This window comes from Lissotriton vulgaris, chromosome 2_1, assembly GCF_964263255.1.
Source record: "Lissotriton vulgaris chromosome 2_1, aLisVul1.2, whole genome shotgun sequence".
In the NCBI taxonomy this organism is placed as follows: domain Eukaryota; kingdom Metazoa; phylum Chordata; class Amphibia; order Caudata; family Salamandridae; genus Lissotriton; species Lissotriton vulgaris.
In genome coordinates, this window is record NC_141687.1 from 1,193,592,406 (window position 1) to 1,193,607,269 (window position 14,864).

Genomic DNA, 14,864 nt, shown 5'->3' on the forward strand with positions numbered 1-14,864 from the left:
ACAGCACCGAAATATCTCCAATCTCTTGCCTGCTTCTACACGCCCAAGAGAAACCTCCGGTCACAGACAGCAGCCTGTTTCTGCATACCAAGGTTTAAACGTGCAAGAACAGGTGGCAGATCCTTTGCCTATCTGGGACCCTCCCTTTGGAACACGCTTCCCCCTTGTATCCGGAAGGAAGATAACTATTGTAGGTTCAGAAAGCTTGTAAAGACCTGGCTGTATGAACAATAACCACTTAACAGTCACCTCCTTTCTCTGCCCTCAATCTAGCTGTGTCTAGGCGCCGGGGAACCCTTTTTGGGTAGCTGTTGCGCCCTATAAATTGATAAAATAAATAAAACACAAAAACCAAAGTGATGATGTAGACACCAAATGAATAGTGGTATTCAAAGAGCTAGTATCAAATCATTTATTCTATAAAAATATTATTTAACCCCTTCCCTGCTAATGACGGAACCACGCCGTCATGAGCCACGGGTGGTGTGTGCTCAGGATGGTGTGGTTCCGTCATGCTGTGGCTGCTCCGCCCATGCGGCATTAATTTTCCAACTGTGCGGACGAATTAATGAGCGGGCGGGCCGTGATGGAACCACGCCGTCATGAGCACACGCCGCCCGTGGCTCATGACGGCGTGGTTCCGTCATAAGCAAGACTTTGTGATTCTGTCACGAGCATAGCAGTGCCGCGCTCGCCCCCCAATGCCGCGGCGGAATTTGCGCCATTGCCAAGGGGTTAAAATACATTCATTTTGATCTAATGATGCTTATTTACAACAGAAACAAATTTCTAGATACGCATAACAAACATTGTGCATGAGGATACAATAAACATAACTAATCTAGATAATACAGTATATGAACTGAGCTGATCTGATTTTTAATCAATGCAATATACGTGTTGGTTGGTTCTATCTTATACAGAAAACTTGTATATTGTTTTTGTGAAACTGGCAGTAGGATGTGTACACACGACCCCATTTCGGCATTGCCTTCCCCAGGAACCCGTCTCAGTAATTTCTCTATAAATTTGCATGAATGGAGACCTGATAATTCATCAATGTAAGATAATAGACTCCACGTGGATTGCTCAATGTAGATGGCGTCTCCTTCTCAAAAGGGGTGCTCAGGGCATTCGGTTGAATGTTTGGAATAATGAGGTTTGCTGTAAATTTATATAATTGGATTTGATATGTGGAACAGCAGCCAGGATTTTCCTACAGCCAGCCACATTAGTTATGTTTAGCGATGTGTTTGCTGTTAGTCCACATCGTTCTATGTAGACATTTTATCTGGGTGTGGCACAGCTGTTCTCTTTGATAAAGGAGCATTTCTCTTGCGTGGATCAACGTCTCGCTCAAACCTCTGCATTTATGATGATGAAAAACCACTCTGCACCAGACGCCTCTCACCTGTGTTCAGGTGGCACTCCGATCCAGAAAAGTTTCCCCAGCGATCCTGAGTCCAAGTCCAGCATTGACTGACCCCTCCTGGACTCCACGATGACTCCTTCAGTGTGAATCCAAATGCTCTCCCCACCTACGTCTTCTATAAGAAAACCAGATGCACTCTAAGCCCCTGGGCCTTGGGGAGCTGACAGACTGTGTCCCTACGACCTACAGCGTCTCATTTTACCTCTGCTGGTGCTGGTTTCCTGCCTCCAGTTCGTCGCCTGCAGCCTATTTTTCTAACCAATTTTCTCCATCGAAGTGCATTGGGAGCCCGAAACAGTGTTTGCACCCAGTACCCAGCCGCCCTTATGCTGCTGGTGTTGTATGTTTGGTGCTGCCTTGTGGCCCCCCCTGTGCTTATCTAAACCTCCAAAGCTTGAGGCCTGCAACCACTTTACTTACCTGCAAGCAGCGTGTCTTCAAGCACCCTTAGTCTACATTGGTTAACAATGGGCCTGATCTTCAACTTCTGCACCCGGCCGCCCCTGTGCCACTGGTGGTACAGTGTTTGTGCTTACTTGAACCTTGCACTCTACTGATCCTGCATCCCGAAGACTGGATTTTTAAATTGTTCACTTACCTGTAAAACTGCATTATTGTTTTCCTCCATAGGTAAACATTGCAAAGACTGTAAATTGCACTGTGTTCACTTTTGAAACTGAAAATAATTTCTGTTTAAAAATGTACTTCCCTTATTTCGAAGATTTTAGTCTTAAAAAATGCTTTGCTCAAGATTTTTTTTAATAAAATTGAAGTGTATCTTTTTGAGTCTTATGTCATTTAATTGTCATTGTGTGCACAACAAACGTCTTGCACTCTAAGTTAGGCCTAAGGCTGCTCGCCCACACTACCACAAATAGAGCACTTTGGGTTTGCATTGACCCCTCTACGCTTCTGGGGGAATCTCTTGTCTCTATGCACGGTTTAACCACCTAGTGGTATACCATATACAGAGCCAGCTTCCTAAGACATGGTGCATTGATCTAACCCTAAACAATAGGGGCTGGGGTGATGAAGCAGAGGATGAGGAGGTAATGCTCACATTAATTGCTGACTGTATTCATTAATCTGATTCTCATTCGTTTTCTCAGTACTCTTGCACCGATTTCCCTACTATTGGTGGTGTGGCTGCCTTGATCCATCATGTAGTAGGGAAATCCACCAGGATATGGCAGAGATTAGTCTCTTTTTGTAGACTCACTGATATTGGTGTAGTGAGAAAGGGTGTGCCATGCCTTATTTTAAAATGAAAGTGGCATGGAAGGCCCAACTCATGAAGCGGGCTCACCTCAAATGTAAGTGCTGGGGCAAAAAATTGAAAATCTGAGTAAAAAAGGTTAGGCATAACTAACCTGAGAATTGTGGGCTAGATGTACTAAGCATTTTACTGGTCACGATCGATTGCATTTGTTATTCTTATTCTAGGAGTCAGAAAAGTTTTTCCGACTCCTAAAATGGGATGCCAAGTGGATACTGATACAAACACCAATGGTTACCAGTAACCGGATACCACTAGCACAGGGGCCATATGAATACACTGTTCGAACATTTAATAGATTGGATACATTTAACAATCTAGAGGACATTGACTGACTGGGCACAGTGCCTCAGCCAACAAATGCCTCCCCATGCCGGGATCAGGAATCCTTTGGGATTGGCGCTAATGACCCCAGTGGTAGGGAGTTCTACATACCCCATTGTAGCAGCTTGGGTAGTCAGACTGCACCGAGGTCTTGCATTACTGATTGGGTAGTACCTGTAATTCTAGTTTTTATTTTTCTCACACCCATTTCCATGCCAACTACTGATGTAGGCCCTCCTCAATGTTTATTCAAGGAGTCTCACGGAATCCTTAGAATAGCATCCTGGAACATTGCGGCTTGTCTCCACGGAGTGGATCACTTTCATTGAGGAGCATGATAATATATTTTTCCAAGAAACCTGGGCAGTAGATAAGGTGTTTCAAGAGGGATATATAAACTTTTGCAAACCAGCAGTTCAGGGCAATAGGGGCAGACCCAAGGGAGGGTTGACAATGTGGATTAGACCGTCCCTTTCATACAATTTTAAGGAGATAGAAATTGATTCACTGGATATTCTTATTCTTAAGTTATCCCACGGTACCACAAAGGATATCATACTTATTAATGTTTATTCTAGGGGTCTGCAAGGATGGAAGCCAACTGATACAGTAGACGTACTAGATGCTTTTTTAACCCGAAGCAAAGAGATCAGCAATATTATTATCACAGGGGATTTTAATTGCACTTTCGAACCCCTTGACTGTAAGGATTTTTATTTTAGCTTGGGTGAGGATGACCAATGGTTAATTCCTTCATTGGACATCACTCCTATCAAAAAGTGGACTAGAGCAGCTCTTCAGTTAAAAGCTCTATGTTTAGAACATGGGTTAAGAGCTGCCAATGGCCGCACGAGGTCTGACAAGCAGGGGGCTGCAACATTTAGCAATGGGCATCATCATAGTCATTTAGACTACTTTATGGTTAATATGGAATTCTGGCCAGAATAGCTCCATATGTTGGTTGTTGCCAGGCCAGAAAGTGATCATAACCCTCTTGTAGTTTCTATGCAGGGTAATGTTTTTAACAAATCAAAAGTACAGCATAATAGAATAGACTTCGTAGAGGTCCAGCTGACTAAAGACACCAGATGCCTTAAATGGTGTAAGGCAGCACTTGACCCAGAGAAGTTGCAAGCTATGAGCCATCTGGTGGCGAGTTCTACTGCTGCCCTTAGGGCTGAGGCAGAAACCGGGCTGACCAGGGACGGAGCTGCACAAACACACTAGTATCTTTTTAACCAACTAAAAGGTTTTTTTATAACACATAATTCAAAAGGCCCTGTACCATCTGGGTGTAAAGCAGCACCATGGTAGAATTCCAACTGTCGTGCTGCTTACAAACTATTGGCAGCCGCAATTAGGAGTAAGAACCAGGGCTCTATAAGCGAAAAGCGGCAGGGTTATAAGTTATCAAAACGCCATGCAAAACGGGAATGGGACAAGCCACACTGGGCAGAACTCCTCCATGCCTGTTCTGGAAGGGATATGTCTCGTTTTTGCCATTTGGGGAAGTGGGGATCCCGGCAAAGCTCCCATTAACCATGTGGAGCTGGATCTGTGGGTCTCACACTTCAAGGGCCAATTCACAATTAACTTGGGTACACAGGATATCCCTGTAATGCCATCAACCCCTCCCCCACTTAGTATCTCTAGTAAGGAAGTAGAAGTAGCACTCCTCAAAGTTCCAAAAGGGAGGGCGCCGGGTCTTGACTGCATTCCTGCAGATCTTTTTGTTCAAGACCTCGCATCCTGGGCCAAATATATACAACTTTTAATTAATGCTATCGACCAAGGGGGAGCTGTTCCTAGCTCCTGGGCTGGTGGTGTTTTTCTCCCCATCTTTAAAAAAGGGGATCGGTCACTCCCAGGAAACTATAGACCGATCAGTTTGATCGATTGCATTCAAAAAGTTGTGGCCAGAGTGATACTAGAGAGAATCCAGGCATGGTTGGATGATTGTCACATTCTATCAGATCTACAATCTGTTTTTAGACCATGTATTAGCACAGCGGACCAGGTGCTAAGGTTTATCCTTATCTGCTGGCGCAATGTTATTCTTGGAAAAGGTGGTATTTATGCAGCATTTGTGTATCTGAGGTCTGCATTTGATCTCGTTCCTCGCTCCAAATTGTGGCATAGCCTGTTAAAGCTGGGCATACCTTTGGAGATTCTGTCTTTTGTAATTAAATTGCATACAGATAACTTTGCCCAGGTCAGGTGGAATTTGACTGGCCATACTACCGACAAATTCCCGGTCGAGAAGGGGGTTAGGCAGGGGTGCATCCTTGCACCCACTCTATTTTCCATCTACATTAACGGGGTTTTGAAATATTATGAAGATTGTTCGACTGATGCCCCGAGCTTAGGTGGAAAAAAGATCCCACTCCTAATGTTTGCCGACGACACCCTCCTCATTTCCAAAACAAGACAAGGTCTCCAACGCGCCCTGACTAGATTTGAGGAGTTCTGTGAGGATCATGACCTTGTTGTCAATGTTGACAAAACAGAGTTTTGGAGGACCATAAACTTTGAAGTTAGGATGTGGGAAGGTGCGTTGGAACTAACAGACTTTTTCATATCTTGGGGTAACCCTTGATAAAAAGATGAGTTGGAAGCCTCAACTTGATTATCCTATGGTTAAACATGCCCAACTATCGGGGGTGTTGCTTTCGGAATTTAATCATTCTCATACCAAACCCGTGGCCCCAGTACTCCAGATATACAATTCTAAAGTCAGTGCCGCAATTCTGTATGGTTCAGAGTTGTGGGCGCATGTGAATCTGGAAGCATTGGTTGTAACACAAAATAAATTTTTAAGATCTGTAACTGGTTTGCCGCAATCAACCCCCCTAATTCATCTATACCTGCATTTGGGGTGTCACTCCGTAAGAGATGTCGCCCTACTTAGATCAATCCTATATTGGAGAAGACTTTGGGTGACCCCTGAACTAATAGACTATGCGTTGGCTGTCCGGGAAGTTCGTGACCTGGATGTGAACAACAAGATAGAGTGGTTTAGGGGTGTTAAACATATTCTCATTGAGTTGGGATTGGCTCGGTTGTGGTCCTCTCCGGAGGGAAGTGTTTTTCAGACAAAAAAAAGAGTTAAAGATGATATACTGGGATTGGATTTACACCCGTCAGTATGCATCCTCCAATAGTCTCACATTGTCTAGCACCTTCCTATACATCAAATCTGAACCTCATTTTGAACAGTATTGGGACCTAATTACCTCAACTCGTGACCGTAAACTATTTAATCAATTTAGAGTTGGTACCCTACCGACCAAGGTTTTTACTTCTAAGTGGTCTGGTTTACTTGCAAGCAATAGTAAATGTCCATTCTGCCCAGAAAGGGAAGAATCGGTGGGCCATATTTTATTTGTATGTCCAGCTTATCACAAACAGAGTAGATACTGTTTCAAACCAATTTGCATTTTGATGGGGACCAGGGACCACCGCGAGGCATTTAGACTATTTAAATCTGCTGTGGATGGCCCCTTTGCAATTGCTATAGCCAAATTTTGGGGCCGTGTGTGGGTGATTCGCTGGTCTGAAGGGAGGCGTTTGTAATCTTCTTTTATATTGCTCCTCCTTTTTTATTTTTTACATGTGTTATTTGATGACATGTTTTTTAATGTTTTTGATGCATTTTTAATTATGATTTGTTTCACCACAAAGGCGGGTTTCAATCTAGATTTTAATAATTATAGTTTTAATGCTGTATTATAGGATTGTTCCACCGTCCTGTGGTATGGAATAGTGCAATGTAATGTCTATTGATGATTTTTTAGACCCTGTTTTTTTTTTTTTTTATATATTGTGCTGACTTTTGTGATTTTCTTTTTAAATCGAAATAAAGTATAAAGGATGATGGATACTGATACAGTATTTGTGAATGTAAAACATAAAAAGTGTGAGGCGGCAGTAGTCCCGGAGACAACCATCTCCTCCTAAACTTTTGAAAAAACAAACTTCTATTTCTGAACAGCCCTGTTTCCTTTAAAGAAAACAGTCTGCATTTAAGAAAGAAAAATTGCTTTAATAAAAAGCAACGAGACACAGTGGTCTGCTGACCCCAGCATCTCAACATTTCTCTAATGGCCTCCAATCATAGTGAGTCGTCATTTGCGACCTATATCATTAATATTCATGAGGTAGGTTGGATTCTGACCCACTAGGATTCAGAATTTTAAGAACTGACATATTAATACATAGGTCGGTTCTTAAAATTCTTTACTGGTCACAACATACTGTTTGTACATTGTGGCCAGTATTTTGCAACCAGTAAATAGTACATATCACCCTTTGTTGTTATCGGAGGAGCAACGGTTTTCCTATGGCTGCATTTCTCTTAGCTCTAATTTAGAAACACTTTGCACTCCAAGTTAAAATTATGAATGGCTGTTTGTTTCGGCTTGGTGTATCCAACTACCCCAACTTTTTGAAGAATATATTTTGCTTTTGCTAATGCAACCAGCTTATTGGAGACAAGAAGCTGACGTTCATACATTTATGAGCAGCTCTTTTTGAGTTATGCTTCTTGACTGCTGCTTCATGTGTAGAGACCCCATAATAAATAATGATCCTTAAAGTATACGGAAGTGAAGGTAGCCAGCAAAATATATTTATTGTATATGTTTAAATGACTTTCCGTTGCTGTATTATATACCATAAATAGGTATTGATTTGATAGAAGATGTTTAGCCTGCTCAGTATGACATTAGAAGAAATTTGATTAAATAGAACTACTCATAGTTACATTTAAAGAAAGATTCCTTTACTTACAATCACTCCCTTGCCCCTTATTTCTCTTCTACATATTTGCATGAAAAATAGTAGTGCACCGTGAGCTGAACAGTGTATTTGGTGACCTTAATATTGTGTGCTTGATGATGCCCGGCCTTGTTATCATTCCATTGTGATTTTGTTTGTCGCAGGTACTGGAGCTGCTATCCTGCAGAAGGCCGAGATTCGCTTAATAAACCAGTCCGAGTGTAATCGAGTAATGAACAATGAGCTGACTCCCCGAATGATGTGTGCAGGCTTTCTTAGTGGAGGTATTGATGCTTGCCAGGTAAGCATGACCATCTAATCCGACCAGTCACTCTCTATGATGTGTTTATCAAGTAGAGGCCACTTTCCTCATTTTCTATAGATTTCCAGGCTCTAAGATTCTGATTAGACTGTTTTTAACTAGCTGGAGAATTGCATTGCATTGATGTAACATCTCATAAACCTGGTGAAGAACAAAGTGATGGAAGAAATGCTTGAATTAAATCTCAACAAATTACAACCACTTGTGGCCCATTCCAGTTCAGCTGTTTTCACATACTGTCTCACTCTAGACAGACACCCACTAAATATTACATAAGCCTTGGTCCTTCTCCAATAGAATAGTGCTGTTAGAACTTCCAGGCCATTTCGACTCCAGATGGCAACATAAACAACCACAGACCAGTTTCGGCTTGCTTAGGCCTCTTCAGTAAAAAAATTTTGGGATTCATAAACCGACGAGGGATCTAAGTGCCTTTGTGGATGGTTAGCACACTATCTCAGAGTACTGGGTAGAGTGGTCTAGTGGGAAGCTTTAAGGTGTCATGGAGGACTGACTAGTGGTCATTTGATCCTGATTTAGACCACTTTGCTTCAGTGGGTAGCATGTGTTTGCGAGAGGGTCAGAATGCAATCAGTTTATAATTATATTTTGGTTGGAAGGATCAGTGATATGCATGTGTCATGTGTGGCAAGTATTTTGGTGTCCTCCTTATTGATGAGAGGAATCCACCTATTTAGTTCTGTTTTTCTATGGTGCCACTTTATCAGAAGGTATTTGAGCACTGTATGGAGAGCTATAATTAGATATGCAGGATATGTTTATATTAAAAAAAATTGTTTAAATTAAAGAGGGAGAGAGGAAAGAAGGCAGGTAGGTGAGAAGGAGGAAGCTAGGTAGCTGAATCAATAAGGGGTTCAGGCTAAGAGAAAAGGAGTGTGAAGAGGTACTGAATGGGTAAGAAGATGAGTCACAAAGGAGAAAGGAGCAAGACCAGTAGGAGGCAAGCAAATGGTTATTTTATAAAGTTCAAAAAGTTGAAGTCTGGCATCCATGACAGAATGATTGTCTGAGTTTTTTAAATCATTGCTTAGCTATCTTCTGGACAGAACATTCTTAAGTTCTTTCCGGAAGGACAGGATGTTAGGAGCAATTCTTAGTTTGGTCTAACGGGCTTCATAATTTGGGGGCTAAACTCGAAAATGTGTTGCGGGGAATGCATTGATTTGTATTTTGGGGATTTGAAAGTACAAGTCCATGCTATGGGGCGCAATAAAATGCAACGATAAAGGTGGGTGAAAGATTATTCACTTCTACCATTTGGTGGTCTGTTTAAAACAAACAGCCTATTTTGTAAGTAGCTTATTTATAAATAAACCCCATAAACGTGATATCAGTCAAGTGAAAAGAATAATATTTTACGGTATAAACATTTGTGTAGAAATTATCACTTTTATATTTCCAAATGTAAACCTTTCACAGTTATCTTAACAATTCAGTAATTAAATTAAGGTCTTGATAACCTCTTCATTACAAGAAACAACCTTGTCCTCTTCAATAGCACAATTGCTACATATCTAGATGTATAAATTGCATCAGTCATGTAGTGCAGCAGTTCTTCTTAACCTGTGGTCTGGGAACCCCTGGGAGATCCGCAACACCTACTCGGGGAGCCCACCACTGCTTAGATAATATTAACAGATTAATAAAGTGTATATTAATAAGTAAAATAAAATTGAAAATGTGAAAGAATTTGAAATTAGCATTTCAAAATTAAGTTGCTTGGCCAGATTCCAGTACTGACTCTGGAATGGGTCCCCAGATTCAAATAATAACGTGAAGGTTAAGAAGCACTGATGTAGATGTTCCATTCCAAATGTTCTACGCTTAATTGTCTATAGAATTGGTCATTTTTCGAAGCCAGTGTAGAAAACAAAAATAGTATTGGTCAACCTTGCTGTCATAGGCTTTGATCAAAGTTGTAGCCTAATGTGAATCATTCGTACTGTAAAATCTAACCAAGAAATCACCCAGCTTTAATTTGCTTTGCTTTTAAATCCCTCTCCACAACCTATAACAGCTCTTTATGAAATGGGGTCCACAAATACATTCAGGTTTTAATTTGGAGTAACTATGTTTCACTGTCATTTCATCTACCCATTTATAGTGGCAGTTCAAAAAACATTGTTTAGGGTTTGAGTCAATTTAATTTTAAGACCGCAGCCAAGAAAGTTCTGATAATGCCTAATGTAGCCCACAGGATGTCATCCTTCTTATAAAATGCTGAACATTCCCTACTCCCATACTTAAAAGGGAAGAGCTACACGTTCCTAAATGACTTGGTCCACATTTTACACATACAGTTCAAAGAGGAGCATGACAAGAATGTGCTGCACTCGCCATGCATAATGGTGTCCGTGTTTAATGGCTGCTCTGGCATCCCGTTAAAGGTCACATATCAAAAAGACAATCAAAACAACACAGATACATGGACATTCTAATATAATATGTCTGCCATAAAGTGTAGTGGTGTACCTTATCAGAGGTGATACAAAAATGCACAATGCAATAGATTATCACTATTCTTTAAAAAAAAAAAAAACACTTAGCCATAAGCATAAGAGCTGCTGCATTTTGCATTTTAAACATTTTTTTTTAGCTCAGCAGGTTATGGGAATATTAATTTTGTTAAAGCCGCAGATAATAGTTAGTTTCTAGAAATTTCACATATATCTTAGAAGGGGATTAACATATTTAAGTCTGTAGTTTGCACGGTCACTCGGGTAAACCTTCTTTTGAGTTGTTTTTATGCAAGATCCCTGCCAGATAACGGGCAAGCCCACAAATTATTATATCCCTTCAAAACACCTTAAATAGAGGTGACCACCATTGTGGTTTGGGTTTTGTAATGTTCTGCACAGACCATCCGGTCTGATTGTGCCAGATGATTTAATGTCTCAATTACTAACTCTTACTACCAGATGTTAAGGCTTTCCAATGCCTTACTGTTTAAACTAATGTTCATTAATTGTTAGTATAACTTCTCTGTCTCAACCCATGGAGATTTTTCCGGACTTGGAGTCTGTAGTTACTGAGCTAATGAATAAAGACCCTACAGTTGTGTCACTTATACGGGCGGGCGACTTTAATATTGTCAAATGTGTCTATAGTTGAAACTATTTATGTGGTATTATAAATGGGCAGTGTGAGCTTGCGTCTCACTTCTTGCACTCTCCTTATGGAGAGTTGTAGACAAAAGTAATGTTATTTAACATTTTGTTTTTTGTGTCTGCATTAACTGGTGGTCCCTCTATGTACATCCTGACTTTCGTGTGGATGGATAGAGGCAGCTCAATCAATCACATACTAGTGTCAGATGATCTGTCCCTCTTGCTGAACAAATATGAGATTGTAGGCTGCCTTTCAGAAGATGTAGACAACGATTCTGTGTGGGATAACTTTATAACGATTTGTAAATACATTTCCAACACATTAACAATAGAGACGTCGAAGATTGCCCTCCCATAACAGTTATGGTTTAATCCCAAATGCACTAAAGCTTGCAAAGTCTTAAAATAAGTAACCAATTGTATTCCTGGATGAACCTGACGCATTTGAAATTTAATGGCAACAAGACTGAGTTTATGGTTCTTTGAGATCATATAAATTTTAAAGCAAGCACTATGTGGCCAGTTTTTATGGGCTCGTCCCCTGTTCCAAAGACTGAGATAAAGAGTCTGGGAGTCTGCCTGGAACAGGACCTCAGTTTCAAAGTTCAGGCCAGAAAGGTTGCAGCCTTTTGTTATGGCATCCTTAGGATGCTCCGTAAAGTGCTCCCTCTTCTTCCCTTTTGGGCTAGAAAGCTGATGATTCAGGCACTCCTTTGGTCTCGGATTGACTATGGAAACGCCTTCTATTTAAGCGCACCTAGTTCAGCTATCGTAAAACTTCAGATTGTGCAGAACTGTGCAGCAAGAATGCTCAGGGGATCCCGTCTCGTCATTCTGCAAGGCCCGCTTTGCTGTCCCTCCATTGGCTTCCTACTAAGGAGAGAATCTGCTTCAAGGCTCTGTGCATTGCTCACCGCTCGCTTGGAGGGAATGGTCCTCCAATTAATCTCTCCTTGGTCCGGCCCTATCGAGCCAATAGGCAGGTGCCTCCTGACAAGCTTTACCTAGCAGTTGTTCCCAGGATCAAAAAGGCCTGAAGTGACGGGCGTTTTTTTTTTCATATAATGCTGCAAGATTGTGAAATTCTGTGGAATTCGCTCCCTCTGCCCTTGCGGAAGGGACACAACCATTCGGCCTTCCGCAAACCGCTAAAGATGTGGCTTTTCCCCTAGGTTTTCTCTTTTGCCTCTATGAACTGTCTCAGTGCTGGGATGCCCTTGGGTAGCTATGTGCTTTAGAAGTGCTATTTCATTCATTCATTCCACAAGATCCAACTATGGTTTGAGCATCGATATGCAATTATACCCTGGCAACTGAAAACATTAAATAACGACCTGCAATTTAAGTCCGATAATGGCATCGACAGAGACATAATAAACTGTACAGCCTTTTCCGAATATACCCCTCCCTTGTATACAAAACGAATATTAGACATAAGCATAACATAATCATAAGACAGTATCTCTTGTCAGAAGGTAACCCAAGCATTGCGGTCAAGACCCAACATATCATTTGTAAAGTATATGCAGTACAGTTCCAATGTCCATACAATGACTTGTAATTTTATAGGTAAACATAAACATTATAAAAACTTTCTATCTAAACCAATCCCCACCCACCCCCACCCCCACCCCTTGTCTAGTTGCTTCAGATAGTGCCACCACCCGCGAGGAACTTCCTATATGTCTCAAACAGATACAGTCACCTGTGTCCGTCAGAGGGCCTATATCACAGGGAATGTCTGGGAAGGTAGGTGCCTTACTGAGACCCTGCCACTTGTGATGGGAGTAAATCAAGTGCCTCCAATCCGATGAGCATGGTTTCCCATGAAACTAAAGGTTAATCATAAATCTTATATCCAGACCTGTGGCCCAAAGTAAACGTTTCTATGGGAGGTATTCTCATAATTAAGTATTACATTTTAGGAACCTGGGTACTTTATTTGATACTAATATGTGTTGGTTGGGGGAGGGGATTCTAACCAGAGGTCACAATTGAGGGAGGTGGCGTGTGAAATGGTATTCAGGTTTGCCAACCAATTGGGACAGAATCCACCCTAAAGAAATGTTCATGCTTTTTAAAAGCAAATTCCTCTTGGAGGCCACATACAGAGCAGGAGTATGGGTTATACCTCCACAAAGACCTTAGTCTGTGGAGAACAGATGAGCTTTTAGAATTTCCCAGGTCTATTGCGAGCCTCATTCACCACAATGAAGCAGAGTTGGGTTTCCTAGAAGACCTTATAGGTTGGGCTCTGAACCTGTTGTGGGCCAAGCTATGGATAACACCTGAATTGAACTTTACAAGTAGGGAAAATGGAAGACTGTGTGAATCATACTAATGCGTAAGCCATTCCTTGGATACAGTATGTTAAAAATACCCTTCAAGTCCTAGGATTGAGCAATCTTTGGAAAAATGCAGCACAAATTGGTTCGAACAGAAAGACATTATTTAGAACTTCATGAAAACCTACCACTTAGAAAAGCCCTCCATATCGTAACGGTACAATCCTATATACCACTTTCAACCACTAATGGCATGGAGCCCTATTTACTATGGATAAAGGCCCAAAAACACAGATTGTATCTATCTCAATTTAGAGTTAACATGATTTATTATTTAGCTGTCTTCCCTGAAACAGGATCCTGGTTTGCTTCTTTACCTAACTGCCCCTGTGAGGTGGTCTCCTGCCAATCTTCAAAGCACCTTGTTATTTTGCACACTGTATATGTTTCCCAGATTACGGTTCCTATGTCCTATCCTTAATGGTAGATCATTCAATACACACCAAGATGGCTTGATCTTTTTTACAACATTGTGTGTCCCCTTTGATCTGTTTTGCAATTTAAAATGTTATTAACCAGGCAATTAATTTAGGAAAAAAATATGTATCTTGAAATAACATGTTGGTTGCTGGATTTCAGATGTGAATACCATTATCTGATTTTATGATTGAATTAATGTGTGGTTTCATAAGTGGTATATTCAAAAGTCTGTAGCACCGAAACCGCGATCCATAACATTGTGGATGACATCCTCAAGTCCCTTGACACTGACCATTGCTGCCTACTCATCCTCCTAGACCTTTTGGCAGCCTTTGACACTGTGGATCACAATCTTCTCATCAATCTTCTCATCAAGGCTCTCAAAGACAGAGTAGGTGCAGACGAGGCGATCTTTCAACGGTTCTCCTCCTTCTTTCACAATCACTCCCAAAGGATAACAATCAAATCCTTTACATCCGACCTACTCCCCGTCAACAGAGGTGTCCCCCAAGGATCCGTACTCTCCCCTCAATTTTTCAACATATACTTGGAACCCCTCACCACCATTCTGAAAAAAGCCAACATCCCTTTCCACCTATATGCAGACAACACACAGATCTACTTGGAAACCTCCTCCATTAACAACATTCTAAGACTCAACAACACTCTTAGAGAAGTTCAACAATGGCTATCAACAAACCACCTTAAACTAAATCAAGAAAAACACAAAATCCTCTTAATCTTCAACAAAGAAGAAAACCCGCAAATCGTAGAGTGGCTGAATGTAATCGATGCTCTCAAAGGTAATCTCACCCTTGCTAATTCAGTGAAATCACTAGGA

General features: G+C 41.2%; 1 protein-coding gene across 3 annotated transcripts in view; it reads left to right on the forward strand.

Moving 5' to 3' along the window:
* ST14 (ST14 transmembrane serine protease matriptase) overlaps positions 1–14,864 on the forward strand; it is a 423,216-nt gene that overhangs the window by 385,757 nt on the left and 22,595 nt on the right. For all 3 annotated transcript variants that reach the window (XM_086956919.1, XM_086956920.1, XM_086956921.1), the window contains exon 18: positions 7,973–8,109. In XM_086956919.1, the coding sequence (XP_086813045.1) occupies positions 7,973–8,109 (137 nt within the window). The remainder of the gene's footprint in view (positions 1–7,972; positions 8,110–14,864) is intronic.